The sequence below is a fragment of the Diadema antillarum genome, unplaced genomic scaffold, assembly GCF_040938485.1.
Source record: "Diadema antillarum isolate AM-2024a unplaced genomic scaffold, OU_Dant_1.0 seq00000900_RagTag, whole genome shotgun sequence".
Classification (NCBI taxonomy): Eukaryota; Metazoa; Echinodermata; class Echinoidea; order Diadematoida; family Diadematidae; genus Diadema; species Diadema antillarum.
In genome coordinates, this window is record NW_027271760.1 from 263,509 (window position 1) to 284,167 (window position 20,659).

Sequence of the window (20,659 nt, forward strand, 5' to 3'; positions counted from 1 at the left end):
GTCCCCGCCGGAAGTAGCATTTGGTAACAAAGTGTGCAATATAGGTAAAAAATCAAGGTCAAAGGTCAAACAAGTCAAAGGTCAAAATTCTGTGTAGAAGTTTTGAAGCCCTCACCTAGTGCCATCACATAAAGCAAATGGAATCGAAATTGGGTTAGAAATGGCGAAGGAGTAGCATTTTGTAGCCAATGTACAATATAGGTCAAAAATCAAGGTCAAAGGTCAAAGAAGACAAAGGTCAAAATTCTGTGTAGAAGTTTTGAAGCCCTCACCTAGTGCTATCACATAAAGCAAACGGAATCGAAATCGGGTTAGAAATGGCGAAGGAGTAGCATTTTGTAGCAAAATGCACAATATAGGTCAAAAATCAAGGTCAAAGGTCAAAGAAGTCAAAGGTCAAAATTCTGTGTAGAAGTTTTGAAGCCCTCAACTAGTGCCATCATATAAAGCAAACGGAATCGAAATCGGGTTAGAAATGGCGAAGGAGTAGCATTTTGTAGCAAAATGTACAATATAGGTAAAAAATCAAGGTCAAAGGTCAAAGAAGTCAAAGGTCAAAATTCTGTGTAGAAGTTTTGAAGCCCTCACCTAGTGCCATCACATAAAGCAAACGGAATCGAAATCGGGTTAGAAATGGCGAAGGAGTAGCATTTTGTAGCAAAATGTACAATATAGGTCAAAGGTCAAGGTCAAAGGTCACAACTGAAATTCTGTGTAGAAGTTTTAAAGCTCCCATGTAGTGCTATCATATAAAGCAAACAGAATCAAAATTGGCTCATAAATGACAGAGAAGTAGCAAATTGAACATTTTGATCACACACGGACGCACACACCGACGGACGCACGGACGCACAGACGGACGCACGGACACACACACGTACGGAGCCGGTTTCATAGTCCCGTGCTCGAACTCGTTCGGCGGGGACAAAAAGTGAAATACATGATGACAAGGAAAATCAAAATTCAAATGAACTGCAGAACACATTCGGGCACAAATGCAGAAGGTCCAAATGTATGTGTATGGCATATATCAAGATTGTTTGTCTCACATAATGTCTCTAGCCGAAGACTTTACATTTACATGTAGACCCATAATAATACGTGTACACGCTAGCATTCATGCCATTTATACAAATTGTTTCATGACTTTGTGAATATCAATCAGTTCATTTGTACAATGAATGTCAGAGGATGTTTACCAATTTCAATCCCTGGTAGAATAGCAAAGAATTCTCCTGTCTTTGATTCAGAAATTAACAAATTAATGCACGGAAGATTTGTCTGTACATCAGACAACTTGTACACCTCTTCCAAAACAGGTTTATCTGTATCAACTTTATCTAGTCGATTTTTTTTCTTTTTATTGAAAGGAGGAATCCTTCTGCTGATAAAAGTACTGATGAACACTGACAGGTTGATACATGTATTATATGTGACCCGCCACAACAAAAGGATCGAAAAGTCGCTGAAGGCTGAGCCAAAGAAATTGAGTTTGAATTCAGATCATCAAAATCGGTCAAAACAATCAATTTCTGTTTTGGGCATAATTTTATAATGTTATGTTTTGTCTATCATCTGCCGAAATTTTGAAGATAAATGACTAAAGGAAAGGCAAGAAATTAGTGTTTTTCTGGGCCATGATTTTCTGACTTTCAACGGAACAGAAACGTGTCTGAAGATTTGGATTTAGCGCCGCAGATAGACTCTGCCCCTAGCAATGAGGGAGCGATCTTACTGGTCAGTGCGTGGCATCTTAGTGAACACGCGCAACCTTCTATTGTAAACAGGTGAAAACTGCCTTACCTCCCCTCGATCACAATTGCATCAGAAGGAAAAAACTGAAGGCGGTTTTCTCGAAACGCTGATTTCTTAGACCACTCAACATAATCTCATAAAATCCTTGATATCTCTGCAACCGAGTACTTTTATGAGTCTTGATATCTATGAAATTAAAGTGGAAGAGTAAGGGAATAATGTCATGTCATTTTTAGAAAATCGACCTCCTCCGACTTTTGAATCCCCAGACTTTCGGATCCTTTTGTTGTAGCGAGTCACATATACATTTGTATGTGTATATCATCCAAACAATTGATGGGATTGGATCACTCAAGGGTATCATATTATGCTTCGAGGGAGTTTTTCTGCAAGAAGGTAAGTCAGATTGTTAATGTCATCACAACAATCATGCATCCACAGAGTCAAAGAGACACATTATCCACTGGGACAGATACACTCAACTGGTTTTTACCCCTGAACCAAAAGTTGAGCAGAAATTTGATGTCATCAGCCAAAACATCGTGGAGGGAGAGGTCTCCATCCAATTACAGCAATGGATACACGAGAACGGTATCTGGTGGAAAGAAGTGATGCAGTGATGTGGAGAATCCCCAAGAGGAGAAAGCGGTGGCGTTTTGGTGGATGCAGTTCATCACCATCACCAGTGCAGTGCCCTCCCTTCAATCTACTCTCATCGGCTGTTGATGTTCAACATGCACATTTGTGAGTGCATTTCATTCCTACTCACACACAAACACACACACAAGCATGCACACACCCTCATTCCTTGTTGTTAACCTCTTGAGAATACAAGACATATTGCATGAGGAGTACAAAGTGTATTAAACTTCCTCTAAAAGTGAAGACTGAAGCCATCTTTGGCAAGCACTCCCAACCTCCATGTAATTCCCTCAGGAAATATAGACATACTGTATGTACAGATATCGGAGCACAAAAAAGGGCTATCAAGATTTAGGTGGAATTTCCCATGGGCTTAACACCGAAGAATAAAGGTGTACAATAATTTCCTGTTTTCTTTTTCTTGGAATGCTTACAGGATTTTCCAGCCCCCCTACAAAGCGAACAAACACAAAAAACAAACAAACAAAAAACAAACAAAAACAAGAGAAAAAAATAGTGAAAACCTAATATCAGGATATTGCTCAGTTGAGACTGGGGATTGTGTGATTGAACAGTACAGTGACATTCCTCTCCAAGTTTCCATATCTTCTTATAGGCACATCACATGGGCTGAAGGAACAAACCAGTCACATGTTGACATGCTGCTGAAAAGCATGCATATTAATAGAGTGCAAGGTATTGAACATATTTTGTTTTGTTTTTTGTTTCCTTTTGTTTTATTTGTCTACTCTTATTCATGACCAGCTTCAGATTCTAAATTCTGCTTGAACTTATCAAGTATACTCACTAAATGAGTAATTTTTTTAAAGAACATGTATACATAATATAAATGCTGACCTTTTAAACTAGAAAAACAGGACAAAACAAAACAAATGCATTTTCTGTCTGCATCCTTATGGCTTGATATATCACTGCATTAAATTAGACAGAAGTGACTGATTCTTACCTGATTTTCTTCTTGCGTATCTGTTCTTGGGAAGCTCTGTGAAAGAAGACAAAGACAGAAAAACAGATGGGTTACTACATGCAAGATAAATGTACATTGTACCAAACAAGTGCCATTACACAAATTTGCAGTATTAAAGCTCATGCAGTTCTGTCCACACTGTATACCCAAAGTTGTACAATGTAACTACACTGTACATATGTACAAACTCACTTAGCAATCATGAAAGTAATTCACAGTAATTCACAGTATTATTGCAGATCAGAATGGCTGCTGAAATTTGTGTGATGACCATGCAACGTACAATTTGTACGTATTCATCCACCAGTATTGAACACCTACAGTCACAGATGTTTTGAGGCAAAAGTATGTCCACTTTCTTCACTAGTACCATTATAATGCATTCACAATGGTATACTGTCATACAAAGTACCTTCCCCAAATTATAGATTTGCAGTTCACATCCTGCAAACTTACACACACACACCCATAGGTACTTTGTATGGTGTACAGGCAATCCTGAATTTTAGGCACGATTAAACTGGTCTTGTTCTTGGCAGAGTTCATGAACCCAGCTGCAGAAAACAAAATTTATTGTCACTTCTTAAAAGTTTACTCATATAATCCCTGAACACTGTCGCAAAAGCTGACCAGAATCATGCATTGAGAGACTTGATGTCACATATTTTATGCAATAACGTTTATCTTGAGAGCTTTACAGACCTGTGTGAGTCTGCTACACCTGTGTTGGGCTTTTATACAGATTCAAGGCAAGAAAGTACAGTGAGACTGCACAAGTTAACACTTTAATACTTCACTACCATAACACATAGATCTACTACTATTCATACACTACATGAGGCTTTTGCTACAAGGATTATGTACAAGCTTGTGTACAATGTAGCTCCCTAACTCTCTTGCAGTTCCAATCAATAAATTTCAAGGATGGGAAGTTTCTCAGTATTGCGGAGTTCTCCAAGCTATTGGTAGAGCTTGGTAAATGGCATGTACAGCAAATGTATTGTGCACTTGCAGCATTATAAAAATCTACCTTTAACACTACACATACACAATGTTGTACAATGTACACACCAGGGGCAAAAGTTTTAATTTCTCTGTATGACACGTACACACTGATATTGTCACTATGGGTACCTGTATAGACGATACCAGCATCACTCAAAAACATATGTAGATCAAAGTACAAAATTGTATGTCACACTGCTACAACTGTGATCCCATTCACTTGCATCACAGAGTTTTGTAGCTAAAGGTCTACAATTTGTATGAATGCTTTGCCCTTCAATGATGTGCATACATGTACACTTGTAACTACAGAATCTTTATCTTGAATCTGCACTTCTGGCTTCTACAGTGTATGTAGGCATATAACCTTGTACAACATTTTAGAAATCAGGGAGTTAGCTGATATAATGGAAGGCTCTACATGTACTACGACATACACTGTAACAGGTGAAAATTTTATTTTAAAGTTTTAAAGGCATACTCGTTGTATCACCAACAAAATATGTACAACTGTACACATACAATGTACACCAGGACTGCACACTAACCCATTTTTTCTACTGGTCCAACCTGTCTATCGGACCAGAAGGTACCCAGTTTTTCCATTTTTTACTGGTCTATTCCTGAAAAAGTTACTGGTCCAGCAGTGATTTTTACTGGTCCTGGACCATCTGACCAGTGCACCCCTCTTTACTTAATTCACTATTTTGGGGAGTTTTTGGAAAAAGACATTATACCTGTAGAGCACTTTATATGTCGTAGTACTTTATACATGTATGTCTTAGTAGTACACTATGATAGTTCATACCCCATTTACATGTGGACAAAGTTGGGCTCAGGAGCACTCCCGAAGCGCTTCAGCTTATTATCTACCAAGGCCCATTTGAGTTTGTGCGAATGCAGATGAAAATACAGTAGAAGTACACTGCAACTGTCATGATGACCACTGCATGCACAGGAACTTCTAACATACAACTGTATGCCCAGTGCACACCACATATACCACTTCCGGAGCACTCTAAATGTTGGTGACCTTTTACAGAGTTTAGAACAATTCAGGAGAGCTCCTGAACCTGACATTGAGATGGGCACAACTTCAGAGCACTTCAGGACCTGGTTGTCTGTTCAAACGGAGTTTAACAGTGCTTACGGAGTGCTCGATCATGAAGCGCTCTAACTGCCCTGTGTAAATGGGGTGTAAGAAAGGAACGTACAATTGTACAGAAAATGTTAATGTGATTCATAAATATTGTTTGGAAGTGCACTACTACAACTGTAAATTCCCGTATAAAATATTGGAAGAGCGACTACATGTACAAGTAGGCACTTTCATACTATACAAGGCATGTCACAGCTAACTTTTAAGAACACAAAATATCAATCTCCACAGTAACTCAGGTCTGCACTTGCAATGTAAAACTTACACAAAAGCCTCAAATGAGGATTACAGTGTATATTGAAGTTCAAGGATTACAGAGTGTGGTCTTCATAAACAACTTTATGTCTGCTGTAGCTACAATTTGTACGCACTCATACTGTCTGTTTTATATGTTCATGTTGGCCTGGATCACAGGACAAACAAAGTAGAGTTTGTACTGTACTATAGATACAGAATAAGATAGCAACTCAAGACTGAACTGTACTATGTGATATAGCCTACATTGTATATTTGTATGTAAAAGTAAATTCACAGGTACTGTATTAAACTCCATGAAGTGTACTTGCTTGCATGGACAGCACTGTGTGTACACATCATTTGGGTACAGGAATCCACAAAGGGTGTTACAATGTACTGTTACATATTATGTTCAATGTACATCACTTGCTGTCTTGTAACAAAATATTAAAGGACAAGTTCACCTTCATAAACATAAGGATTGAGAGAATGCAGCAATATTAGTAGAACGCATCAGTGAAAGTTTGAGGAAAATTGGACAATCGATGCAAAAGTTATGAATTTTTAAAATTTTTGTGTTGGAATCGCTGGATGAGGAGACTACTACAGCTTGTGAGTAATTATGCGTACAACAGTATAAAGAAAATGTAAAGAAAATTCAACATATTTTCACTTTTTTCGGATAATAAAAGAGCACTTGACTTGCCTCTTTCTAAAGGCAGGGGGAATAATATTACCCATAACATATGTCGGTAACGAGTCAAGGGAATGTGTACTTTTTTCAAAAGATGAAATTTTGTGAAATTCTCTTTATATTTTCCTTATATTGTTGTACGCATGTGACATCTAAGGTATTCCTACACTGCTGTAGTCTTCTCATCCAGCGATTACTGCACAAAAACTTCAAAAATTCATAACTTTTGAACGGGTTGTCCGATTTTCCTCAAACTTTCAATGATGTGTTATACTAATATTGCTACATTCTCTCAATCCTTATGTTTATGAAGGTGAACTTGTCCTTTAAACAAAAAAAAAAAACAAGAAAGGAAGACAGAGATTACAAAAGAAAGCCACAACCTTTCCGATCATTATACAGGGTTTATATACATGTAATAAATGTACTACATGTACAGTATATGAATGTACAAGGACATTTTGTACAATATGTTGTACATGAATACTTCAGAACATCTCTCCCACACTGAGTCACTGGAGCATGCCATGCACTGGTACATCTGAATTAAAGACATTCGTACAATGTATGACATAGGGTAATTCAGGATATGACACTGAAAACAATTTCACCTCGGCACATAATGTATCATAATGAATAATGCATATATCAAAAAACATAGTGACTGAGCATACTGTACTCTTCTTACAACAAGTATGCCTTTATTCATAAATGTATTCACGTTACATGCAGACTGGCTCGAGATGTACTTTTGTGTAGTCATCTGATTCATGTAAGCTGAATATTGCAGAATAGCAGCATCTCTTTGATAATCTTTTGCCAGCATATCGCATTAACAGCTCTTTGCTTCTCAAGTGACAGGTCGCAGGCTAAATTGTCATGTTGCTGTGAATGACTGTCATTGACAACTGTGCCTGAAAAGCCTCTTGAAGAGTATTGATCAGGCAGATCAATCTGTGGAGTACGAGGAAAGGTGGTCAAACAATAGGCTGGCAACTGGGTAAAGAGCTTGGGGGCAGAAAATCCTCTTCAGGAGCAAAAGGGAGTATTTCTTCATCTTCCCACTCGAGTCATGAAGTGCATCTATCTATTGCAGGTACAGTATATTTGGCACAATAATGCGAAGGCCAACAGATAAGACCTTGGTGGATGGATGTGGCACGCACCACTTTACAGGCCCTCCAGTTGTAAATAGGCTAGAGTTAAGGTACTTGTTTAGGGACGGCTTTTCACAAATATCAAACATTTACATTATAGAGTCTGCATGAAACAGTTATGACTTTGCACACTACTGCATGAAAAAAAAAAAAATCAAGCAGAATATCAGCTGGTGTAAGTGTGACAGAACATTCTAATATTTCATACAACTGTACAACGTGCCCCCAAATTACTCATCTTGATCGTGCACTTGATACAGGGAGGAATCTCTCACAATGAAAGCAGTATGAATAAATGGTAGGTCTAATGACAACCGCGTTATTGTATCAGTGTACATGTACATTGTACTTAATGGACTTAACTATTAAACGTTGTATTCCACTGTACTCTGAATGTACACGTACAGAATTATAGGTACATTTTTATTACCCCTGATATCTACCTGTTTCCGTTCTTCTAATTCTCCCTGCTCATCTTAGCTCCATTATAGTGCTCTAGCAGCTTAAGTCAATCTCAGTTCATTACTTAGCAGGAGGCTTCAAGCCTTGCCTCAAAAGGTCACACAAGGAGTTTCCAACATACATTTGTACATGTACATCTGTACATGAATTAATATGGTGTAGTTGTAAGCATCCTGAGCACTGACAATTTGTGATGCATTTCACTTTCACAAGTACGTACAGTGCACATGTACAAATTGTACTGCAGATATTTGTATGCACTATGCATGAAGTAAAACAACAAATGTAGCAAATATTTACTAGAAATGAGGAATATCAAAACTGAAATGTCTATAAACTGCATTCAATAAAAGACTAACAGAAGTTTTAAAAACTTTGTGCATTACTAATATGCATTAAGGGGTGACAGATGAAAGTCTAATTTTATATCTTTGACTGTCTTTCGCGCTATTCTCCACTCGTCATTTAAAATATAACATTTGGAGAAGCCATGTCTAGAGGCACTTGTACATGTACAGTACTAGGCTGTGGCTATAAACTAGTACTATGCGTAATGATGTTATCAGAGGGTCACAAGATGATTAATCTGTCAAAATGCAAATTGAAAGAGTTTACCACTATAGTGAATTTACTGAAATTATAGGCATATTTACTACTGAGCAACTACCTTTCACCTGGCAGAACGGGCATTGCAGTGGCACTAAATGCAGGTGTTTGTTGTAATCCCTACTAAGATCAATGCATTGATTAGTGCATTGAGAATAGGGCTACTTATGCGTGGCAACAACTGAAACCGGTTTTGTGAATGGACCGTCTTCGCAACACATTGTATACAGCAGTATAGGTGTTGCAAAGGATGCATGCTTTTCATTTCTTTTCTCTCTTTTTTTTTTTGGGGGGGGGGGCCACTAGCACTCTCCCTCTCTCTCATAATTGCCTGTGCATATGATGATCATCAATGCAAAACTAAAATTCATGTAAAAACAGATACACTGAGGAGATGTCACTGAGGAGATGTCTGCACTGTTATCCAACAGTTTCAATTAACTTTAAAGGTAAAACATAGTTCTCATATACCTGCAGAACTGTAAATTTTACTCCAAAATATACACGTACAACTCGGCCTCACTCTGATGGCAGGACCGAGTTGTCCCTTTAGATTGTATAGTGTTGTATTATGGGAGCGCTTCGCCTTCTGGCTGGCCGCAGTTATGGGACGAGTTGATACTACGCACGCATCAAAGAACCTCTTTGGCACGCATACTGTACAGTGCGCATACAAAATGAACGTGCGCATACACTTTTTACCGTGTATAAATATGCCAATCACGAACTGTGTGTAAATTGTCTAAAATAGGGCCGAGTTGTCCCTGAGACCAAGATACAGTGTAGCCTGGATCCTTTTGGAATAAAAGTTGGTATACCAACTTTTATTATTCTACACTTTTGATCTCAAAATACTCCAAAACAACTCATCATCCTGGCAAATTGCTTCAGCCAGGTAAGTTTCTTGGTAGACTCTTTCGATATATTGCAAGCAAAGTGAAATGGTGCAAGACAGGTTCTTAAACCCTTACCACAACTATGTTTTCACTTTAAATACAGTACTAGTAGTATTCACTTAAAGTTTACCCTGTGTTTTCCAGGGTTCCAAATTCTGGGTCTGTATGTACCAACGACTAGTTTACGCAGACGAACTTATAATACATTAATAGGCCTATGATATTGGTAAACTGCACTACAGACAGTAAGAAGGAGATACAATGTAGTATGGTTGGGTGTTCGTAATACCGGACACCTAACGTTTTTCTATCAACAGAAACGTGAAAAATCTCACAGTTTGCCTGAAATTTTACTCACGTGTGGAGAAAATACTCCGGATTCACAAGCGCGCACTGAAAATGCGATCTGAGGTACGCGCTCTTAGATGGCGGCTTCGAACGCGTGGGGTGTCATTTTTTCCGCACTCAGTTGCCCTGCTCATTTCAACCGACCACCCTGACAATACGTATAAAGGGCATTTAAATGCGTTTTTTCGACAGGCCGCTGTTTTTTTCTAGCCGTCATTTTTTCCCCAATAATTTTTGAATATATTTAGAATCCTTCGATATTACTTTTGAAGGACTGTTTGATGAATTTGACTTGATTTACATTAGGAAACTTTTCATCGTAATTGAAATAAATTAGATGAGTCGGTTTGTTTTTTCACATTCATTTCTCGTTTCTGCATCAACTCGTACGGTCGTAGCGGGCGACAAAATGTTTATGTCGTGTATGTGTACGTACGTGTAACGTGTGTGCACGATCGTACAAGCGGCGGTGACAATTTTGCGGTCAAAATCGTCAAATTTATTACGGAAGGATACTCTACATCCACAACGAGTCAGCAAAGGTAGGCCACTGCCGGCCTAGTTATATGTAGTTACACGATAAACCTTATTCGATTTTGCTAAATTTCGGTAATTTAGAGGGAATACTTAGTTGTTTTCGCCACATTTTACTCGGTAGCGTAGCCCAGTGAAGAATCGAACACCGTTGCGCGTAGTCCCATGCGTACATTTTCTTTCTGTACGCGCAATGCCATTATAATGCGCGGCCGGTCGTTATGGACCCGGTCGGTGGGTTGAACACCTACCATACTAGTACCTTCTTTTCATTGTCAGGGTCTGATGAGCCTGAGTAAGTTCACAATCAATATTATTGGCTGTTAGTCAGAAAGTTGCAAAGAACTTTGGTATAATGAAGTCAATAGCATTATCTCCCCACTGCTTTTGATTGACAACATAAAAAAAAAAAATATGTTTCATCTTAGCAATGGAGAATAACCAGATGCTCCCTCTCGGTTTCAAAAAGGGTGGTCGATGTGTAGACAGAAAGATCCGTCTGTCCAGAGGACTCTTTTATATTTTGCCATTAACGCTGTATGGAGGGGATCCGTGAAGCCAGACGCAGTCTCCGCGGAACATTCCCCGACGGACAGATACAGACCGATCTTTCGGTCAAGTCGATGTGTAACGTTAGAGTTACCATACTCCTGTACATGTACTAGGGCAGTAGGGGTGTATTCAAATCTAAACTCTTTTTCCTGTAAAGATATCCAGATTCTATACATTGTCTGTTTCCACAACTGTATGGCAAAGAGGGCTGAGAGGACCCATTTTATTTCTTAAAGAAAACTGATTATATATTCATATTAACCATAATAATCAATATAGCTGGGCACACACTCAAACACTCATTGACACAACCTTGGTATAACAACCCTAACATCGAACATGGCCTAACCTAGCTCGCTTGGCTTGGGGGTACCGGCTGGAAACCAGTAACCCCAGCACCCCACAATTTTCAAGGCAGTCAAACAAGGGCATGAGAGCAGACATCGAATAGAAGAATATGAAGTAAAAAGACCCGGCCGATTGAAACGCACATAAGGAAGGAGGTGTATGGTAGCAGCGAGGCGAGGTAGACGTCTACTCAGTTATAGAACTACTGTACGATGATCCGCTGATTTGCGCGTGCACTGACTGCACTGCTAAGTGAGTGATGCTAAGTGAGTGATGCTCTTTACAATACATTACCATTTTGACTTAAAACTTATCCATGAATCTAGACAACATTAATACCTGGGGGTTCGTCATCTATGTCGGATTCTGCATCCTCCGGGGCGGTGAATGTTACTCCACGTTTACCTCCAAGCTTAAGATTATTCTCCTGTAATTTGCCGAAATAAGAAGCCGCGAATTCTACAAGATCGCCCGGTTTTTCACGGAGCACGGCAACGGTGAAATCCTGCAACAAGTCCGTCAAACCTTCTGGTATTTCAAAGTTCATGGTGGATTTTATACTGGAAGGATTCTACTGTTAAAAACTCAGCACAAACAACACAGTTCTGGATGAAATCTTAATCTGAAAATCAACAAACAAGTCGAACGATCAACATATCATAGTGCATTTCCAAGTAGTAAATCCGGTCCGACCTAATCATGCACGGTTTCCAACGATCAAACCGCCGGTAGACGTCGGCTGAACACACCTACACCCTCGTCTTTCGTCTGCTCCGCCGCGCGTGTGTGTAGCTCTTCACGATCAGCAAACGTTACAGGGGGATGCATTGACTACGCTGTAAAAACCAATTTGCAACGGCATAGTGTGCATGCATGGTCGACTACCGGCGGCTGGCCGGGCAAAGCTACTAGTATTTTGGCAAGGCAACAAAGCGCCCGTACGCGTGCGCTAAAATACGCGTAGTCGATATATGACGTAGTGCGTAAAAAGTGAATGTTGTCTGGCGCATCAAGAGTTCAAATGATGGCCTAATTTTTTCCGCAAGAAAACATCTACCATCAAGTATCAATAATAAAACGGATAAATGATAAGATTATGCAATGAAAGACTGGGGAGACTCTATAGCCGTTTAATATCGATTGTGATTAGTTTTCATTTTCCTGCACATTAAATTTACTGCATGGTAACCATGCGAGTAATATGTTAGAAAATCCCACTAATTTTCCACTTAACCCTGGAGAGTTTTTAAATACACGTAAAAGATGAGAAAAGTTATGATGCATTTATAGTTGTGTGGTCTGATTGATATCGGCACTTATCCGAGTGACCTATTCTAGTGTTGGCTGCGGTTCCCCTGAGGCCCTTGCTTTTTTAAAAGAGACTGTACAGTTCTGGTTGAGGTGAGGATTTAGCTTTTAAGGTTTTACGAAACCACTATATGAGATGTTAAAGAGCATGCAATTCTAAAGGGAATCAAAAATTTATTTGATGAAAATCGGTTGTGAAATGGCGGAGATATCCCAAAACAAGGTGAAACAAAGGAAGCCTAATAAGAGGCGTGGCCTGTCGCCTTTTCTCACTTTTTTGGATCGTATCTCAGCCATTTGAAAACCAATTTTCATCAAATAAACGTTGAATCCTTCTTAAAATTACATGCTCTTTCATATTTCATACGAGGTTCCTCATTATATCTCACTTAGGAATGTTATAAACCTGAATCCTCACCTCAACCAGTACTGTAACAGTCCCTTTAATAATCATTGTCCAAGCATTGTACGGTAACACGGATAATTATTGTGCGTTAAAAAGTTGCTTGCTGACGTTCGTAAGGCGAAAGCAGTATTTTACTGCAGAATTTCCTGGGTTTGGCTTAAAAAGCTCAAAGCCTGATCCATTCCTGTACCTGTTGCTTATAACGTTTGAATAGCTGCTGTTCATAACTATAAAACATGACACCCCGTGTATGCATAGGCCTATACTGTATTCATATAAGCCCATAACGCTCTTGAGTAAAAATTGCCATTATGACTCAGTATAGGCATATGACGCAATTGTTATGACGGACATTCTATAAATTTTTTTTTTAGTTATAGTTTTCTTGTATTTTCCGCTCTCTGCATGGCTCTGCTGGAGGGGTATATAGATCTATTAGGCCATATAGATTGTAAGTTTATTTTATCATTATAACAAAATAACTCGGTGATGATGATAATGCCCCTTTCTGCTAAGCCTACAACTCAAAGCATTGCCAGCATGTAACTTCGTGTAGCTCGGACACCTCAAGCCTCAAGGGAAAGCAGAAAAAAATGAGCGAAGGTCGGACTGCGGGGAAGGAGAAAAATGAGAGAAAGGGGTGTTTCATAAAGCTGTTCTTAAAGTTACAAACGACTAAGAACAACTGGTGATCAGTTCTTGCGCTGAATTATTGAAATTCTGATAAGTACTGAGTATTAGAAAAGTAAAGTATAGCACTGATCAGAAGTGATCACCAGTCGTTCGTAAGTCGTTCGTAACTTTAAGAACAGCTTTATGAAACAACCCAGGTCGAGGTAAAGGACCGTGACACTGCACAACAGAGACCGCGTAATGACAGGTTCGAGTCCCACTGGTTCCTTTTTTCCGACATTTTTGTTAATTTACAGATCAGCAGTGGCGATCTTCACAAATTTTCATTTGCAGAGGGAGACAAAAGGAAGAAACTCAAACCTGAGCCTTCACCCCTCTGAATGATATCTTTCTTTCATATATATCTTACATCTCTTTAGATGGGGCTGTAATATATTTTCCAAATAAATCAGTTGACAGTAAAACTTCTGAATCTTGATTAGGCCAAGTAAAAAAAGAAAGTAGTTTCTCGTCCGGGTTTTTTGAGCAAGGCGATGAGGGAGGTCCTTACTATTTGATATCTTACTATTTTTTCGAGGATTGTCAAAATGAAAGTAATATGTGTTTCTCGTCCGGTAATTCTGAGGAAAGTAACGAGAGAGGGCTTTACTATTTTCTATATCCAATTTATGAAATGAAATATCACTCTGTTAAGTGGTAGCTGTGTTATGAGAGACCAGGTCCCAAGTGTATGTCTGGCCTGCACTCTCAAACACTTACAAAACAAATAGATATATGTACCATACTTGAAATGAAACTTCATGCATGCAGAAATACATTTGCTTTTTCTTTCCATTACAGATGTCAAGGGAAAATGACCATCTTAATACTGGTATTTAGTGTTGTAATGGCATTTCTGATACCAGTGTACTTGCAATTCTGATGTATTGTGCTATTAATTGAAACAGGTATAAAACATGTCTTTCAACAAATGTACGACTGAAATAAATTCCATGATATTCAAAACACTGCTTTATCTATTGTGTTTTTGACATTTTGTGTCCACACAGCTGGTACAGTGTATGTATATGCATTTCTTCACAGTACAATTGTAGCACATTCAACTGGAAACTGGCTTGTACAATTGCACATGAATGTCAAAATGATACGATTTATGGCATTATAGCATTAAACAAAGATGTTTATTCATGTTCTAAAAAGACATTTGATAATCACTCATCGTTTGGATGATGATTGTACAAGTGGAAACTCGATATAACGAGATGGTCGGGACCGAGTCGTGTTCCTCGTTATAGCCGATATCTCGTTATATCAGTAGGCATAAAAGAAGGCATAACATAAAGACATTAATTTGCACACGTGGGACTACCCATCATCTTTCAATCAATACTGATAACTTGCTAATGTGTGTGAGGTAATTACTCACCTTTATGGGTAAGAAGATGTTTTTTCGCCAATGAAATCCGATATCAAGAATGTTTTTCTTATTAATTGTAGAATAGATGTTTGAATTTGTAAATCTACATAGCTTGCGATTGTGTGAAGACCGTCTGTGGATTGGTATGTGGTTATGGTATGGGTGTTGTGTGTGGAAAGCTTGAATATGGTCTGCACAATGCTGTGTGTGTGTGACACATTCTGTATGTACATTATGACTGCATGTGTGTGTGTAGATGGGGAATTCCCTACGTAGAAAGCCAATCACAGCATCAGATTGCCTCACACTTGCTAAACGTCATGATGATGTCATGTATCGGCCGTCCCACCACATTTTCTGCATGTATCAGTGTGCACACACACACACACACACATACACGTACAACATGCGGTGCTAGCTGTAGAGTGAACTGTCATGAAGAAAATGTGTGTGTACAAGACAGTTTTTGGCGCATCGAGCTTTACAATCTCGGACCGTGATAGCACAGGCGAAGTTAAGCTTTACCCGAAGACATTTTGCTTTACCTCGCTATATCAGGTTTGATTGGCTATGTTTTTCTTTGTTTGGAAATCACAAAATTTATCTCGTTATAGCAGCTATTTCGTTATAGCCAATCTCGCTATAAGAGTAGCATTTTACATGGACTTGTGTGGAAGGAAATTTGGGACCGGGAAAATTTCCTCGTAATAACCGATATCTCGTTATAGCAGTATTTGTTTTATATACCGAGCTTCCCCTGCCCTGTATACCACACTACAGATGTTGAATACGATTCACGGCCGTGTCTGTGAATTTACGTCGTAAAGAAAAGTATCCCGCAGAAATACGATACAAACCAGAATCCGTGGAAAAGTTATTTAGTTTGTAGATACGCCCATTTCATAATTCCACATTTGCTGGAAAAGCGCACTCATGTTCTCTTCAAAATACATCGCCGTCAGATGCAACGTTACAGAGCAGAGTGTACGTAACGGGCCTCTACACATTCGAATGTGTTCATGCGTGCGATGGCCTGGGGACCCGATTTGGACAGCTAGCAAGTTACAGACACGGCCGAAAAAATAGTAAATATCAAAAAAGTCGATGCGGCAACTGAAAATCGATGCGGGCGGGGAGCGGGCTGGGACGAGAATTATGAATTTCTTGGTATTTTCAGCGCCATTTTGAAAATAGTAAATAGTAAAAAAATCGATGCGGCGGCCAAAATCGATGCGCGCGAGGACGAGAAACTGGTTTCTTATTTTACTTGGCCTTAATCATCAGAACATTTTACTCTCTCAGCCCCAAGTCCACGAAAACGCAATATAACTGACTAGTATTAATCATCAATAATTCAGTTATAGGCATAAACTTTTCTAATTGCATTTCTAGATATACATGCCAGTATATTAGGCCTTATGTGATATAGCAACCATCACTTCATTATGCCGCTTGTGAAACAGTTAGGGTGGGGGGGGGGGGTCTGAGAGAGAGGGAGGTGGAGAGGGAGGTGGTGTAAATCATACCCATCTAATTTCTCTATCGAGTGATTCACTTGCTCCGATACACTCGAAGAGAGAGAGAGAAAAAAAAATGTGTGTCTGAAAATACATGCCATGAGACAAGAATAACAAGCCCTATAATACCTAACATTCTTTTTTTCTTTTCATTTCCAAATTTCCATGAAAATCATGGGTTGTCTAGCCATCAAGCAAGAGAGATTTTCAGATTAGTGTAATTTTCATAGTAAAAAAAACAACAGTTAAAATGTTCCTTACTTGATCTTAATATAATTCGAACTCATCACGCGGTGATTATGTTCCATGGTTACATTATTCCACCAATGGGGCGATACGACGCTTGATCGGAGAATAAAAGTGTATATTATACTTCCATAAAATTGGGTTATGACATTTACGCCCTTTGTACACTCAAACATCTGGGACAATAAGGGCTCTGCGAACTCCAAGAAAGAATAAATTCCTGATTTGCAGATCATGTTTATCATGGACGAAGATGAGATATATGGTATTTTCAAAATAATCATTCACCTGTAACAAGTCTTTCTGACGACACAAAATAATGACCGAATCATTTGACTCCATGCACGCATCGTGATTATCAATATACACGACACACAAAACACAACGTACAACTTGGGCGCCATTTCATAAAAAGTTCAAGTTGATACGATGGCAACTCTTGCTGGAATGGCAATTGTCATGGTAACGACGATAATCCAGCTCCCTGATTGGCTGTTGCTATATGGGAAGTTGCCATTCCACCAAGAGTTGCTATATTCTATACATAACATCTTTTATGAAGTGGGGCCCAGGGAGGTGTCTTCCCACCTCCCTTGTACAACACACACTTTTACACTCACGCATACACGTTAAAAGTCGTCATAGGTTTAGAAAATTCTTTATTCTTAAGTGTATACTCACACATCATTAGGAGAGGAAAACCTAATCAACTATTGCTGCTTATTATTTGGTTATCCATAATAAGAACAACATGTATCATGCAAACAGAAAAACAAAACTATAGCTTGTATAGAGGAGGAAAAAAAAAACAATTTGTCTATGATTAATTCGAGGTTATAAATAGGCCTAGTCCTGTTTTGGATTACAATTTTTGAATCTTATGTTTGTATTTCCCTGTAATATAGGCCCTTCTCTATTGTATCAAACAATTCAATTCACTCGACTGCTGATTTCAGAGGAAAGTGTTAGACAACATGTAGTAACATGTTCTTTCTATGTTGGTAAAGTCTAAAGGACGTTTGTCATCGACAGAATTGGTCATGAAGCTGTATATCAGTATTCTATGATCCTATATGCATGGCATTTGAGTTGAGGTGTGATTTTGATAACCAGTCTGGGCAATAGGAATGTGGAAAAGGATATAAAGCTTTCAACGTCATAGAAATAGGCTATCATAATATCTGAAAATGATTAATTTTTGGAAATACGCACGGATCTTTTTACGCAATAGATATTACCTGGGAAATTGATTCACGAGCACTGGTCTTATGTTCTCAACTGAAGTTCTGATTCATAACCGCCAGACCCGGCACACAAAGATATAATAACGTGGAACATGCCACATAGGCTGAAATTGTGAAATTTATAATTTGTGATGCATGCGTTTAAAGTCTGATTTCAGCATAGATCCGTTCATGTTAATTGTTATTATAACTAACATTTTCAAATTATGCCTTTTTATATGAAATTAAAAATGTTATTGCACAAGGACGTTATTATAACCGGAGACACAGCAACAAAATGCCTTGAACCTCGATTTTAAGCATTCAAAATACATTGAACTCAATTAGCTGTAAGTTGCGGGACGCGTCGTAACGAAGTCCTCAGAAGGGGAAAAAACACTATAAGAATATGGAAATATTACTAAGCCTTTAGCCCTTTACCCATGCATAGTTTCTCAGGTGGTGAAGAGGCCTTTGCTAGAGGGAAAAAAAAACCCAGACATATAGACGGACAAGGGCAATTTGTCTTCCTTGACCGATCATATTTACAGTCCCTCACGATTTGCTATTTACATTAGTCAGTCGGACCTCAGATGCAGCGGTCGATTTCTACCAGCTTAATTACTTCCAAACACTGCTCGGATTGTACATTAGACTGTCAACTGTATCAGAGGTGCATGAGTGAGCGTCAAAGATGCATTACGTTGTGGAATGCAATCATCTTTACATCTTACACTGATACTTAGGCTTTATATGATAATGGCGTTCACCCACGTGAAACTCTCTTTGCTGATATGAATTCGTTGGTTGCAATCACATGTAGTCAACCATTTCTGTATCTGTATGAAGGAGGTACCGAGATCCGAGTGCGCGAATATTTTCCGCCTAAAGATCATCACGATTAATCCTCTCTCAGCTGCAGTTGATTTCTGAATGACAAAATGACATTTGTTATGTGCAAAGACACAAAGGAAATAAGCAAAAACGCAAGGTGCATAAACACTCTTTTCATTCAGATACAAGAGGATGACACGAAAACACACGCGTCGTCAATGTTGTAATGCGCAGAACCCAGTGGGCAAATAAACAAAATAGAAAGATAGAAATGCAAAGCAAGTGTGATTTTGTCCCTCTCATCAAAGGAATCTCTTCTCTTGTGAGAAAGGGTCATAAATTGAACGGCTATAGTTCAACCGAGTTTACACATGATTTCATCAAATTTCGATAACTGAGGTCATTCAGCTAGGGTACGCCTGCAGATGCCTGCCGCACAAGGTGTGGCTGAGATGCTAGACCTATTTTTCAGCACTGCGCCTCTCAAAGCTCTCCGTCGAGATGTGGATTGCAAGGAGGTGTCATAGACCGTGACTAATCTTTGGGCATTTGCATACGAAAGACGGATGATCCCATACATGGGCTACTATTTAATAGTTGTATTTTTTTTATATATATGAGCTCCCTCGTGGAGACTGTGATGAGCTCCTTTGCGGAGACGCCCATTATGAGCTCCCTCGTGGAGACGATATGAGCTCCCTTGTGGAGACATCATAGTATATTTAATATTCTTGTTTAATATTTCTAAGATTTATTATATTTGTTTAATATTTGTAATGTCTGGGGCGTGCAAATTATTTGTTGTATAGGGCCTCAATTTTTTTCTCTTTCTCTTCTTTAAAACAACAGCATGAGCTCCGCTCTTTTTCAGTTATTATGATGACGAAGGGTATGACGATAGGCTTACTGATTAGGACGATGACGATGACAATGATAATGATAATAAAGTGATCAGCAATGATGGTAATTGCAATAATGTGGATGAAAATATTATATCATTATCAGTGCTATCATTAATATTTTGATATCATTAAAAATCTGTTGAATAATATCATCTTTATTATTATTATTATTATTATTACTACTACTACTACTACTACTATTATTGTTATTGTTATTATTACTATTACTATTACTATTACTATTACTATTATGATTACAGTCTTTGCTATGGCAAGTTGATTGACAACTATTACTAGAACTTTACAGTGTAAAATCATTGTTCATCACCATTATTCTGTGAGTAACGTGTACATCAAAACGGCAAAGAAAAACTAACGAACAAACAAAAAAAAAAATGGAAGAGTAGGGGAGCTAAAAAGCATGTTGTTTTTGCCACCATGTTCACACCCAAACGCACACACGCACTCTCAATTTAAACACACATGAACAACCAGCAAGTACAACACACATGAATACATAACAGCCGTCATGAACTCTTATACCGGTATTCAGTTATTACATTGCGATATGCAAGCACATAATCCCCAGGGAGTCAGCTGCAACCACACAAGGTCGAACGGGACAAAGAGCCCTCTACGATGACATGCGTTACAGTTCGCTGGAAAATATAACGACAACGACCCGCGTTTATTATATTCCTCCTTTTCGGGTCATAATAATGGAGTTTACTGTCATGACTATCCGGGCAAATATCACTCCTTGAGCCCGAGAAGAGAGAAAATTATAGAG

At 38.7% G+C, this 20,659-nt stretch overlaps 1 protein-coding gene across 1 annotated transcript in view; it reads right to left on the bottom strand.

Annotated features, from left to right (window-relative positions):
• LOC139741045 (cAMP-dependent protein kinase type II regulatory subunit) overlaps window positions 1-12,354 on the bottom strand; it is an 84,784-nt gene extending 72,430 nt beyond the window's left edge. The window contains exons 1-2 of the mRNA XM_071651633.1: window positions 11,723-12,354; window positions 3,365-3,400 (exon numbers count right to left, since the gene is read on the bottom strand). Coding sequence (XP_071507734.1) covers window positions 3,365-3,400; window positions 11,723-11,930 — 244 coding nt within the window. The 5' untranslated portion in view covers window positions 11,931-12,354. The remainder of the gene's footprint in view (window positions 1-3,364; window positions 3,401-11,722) is intronic.
• Window positions 12,355-20,659: the final 8,305 nt, after the last annotated feature.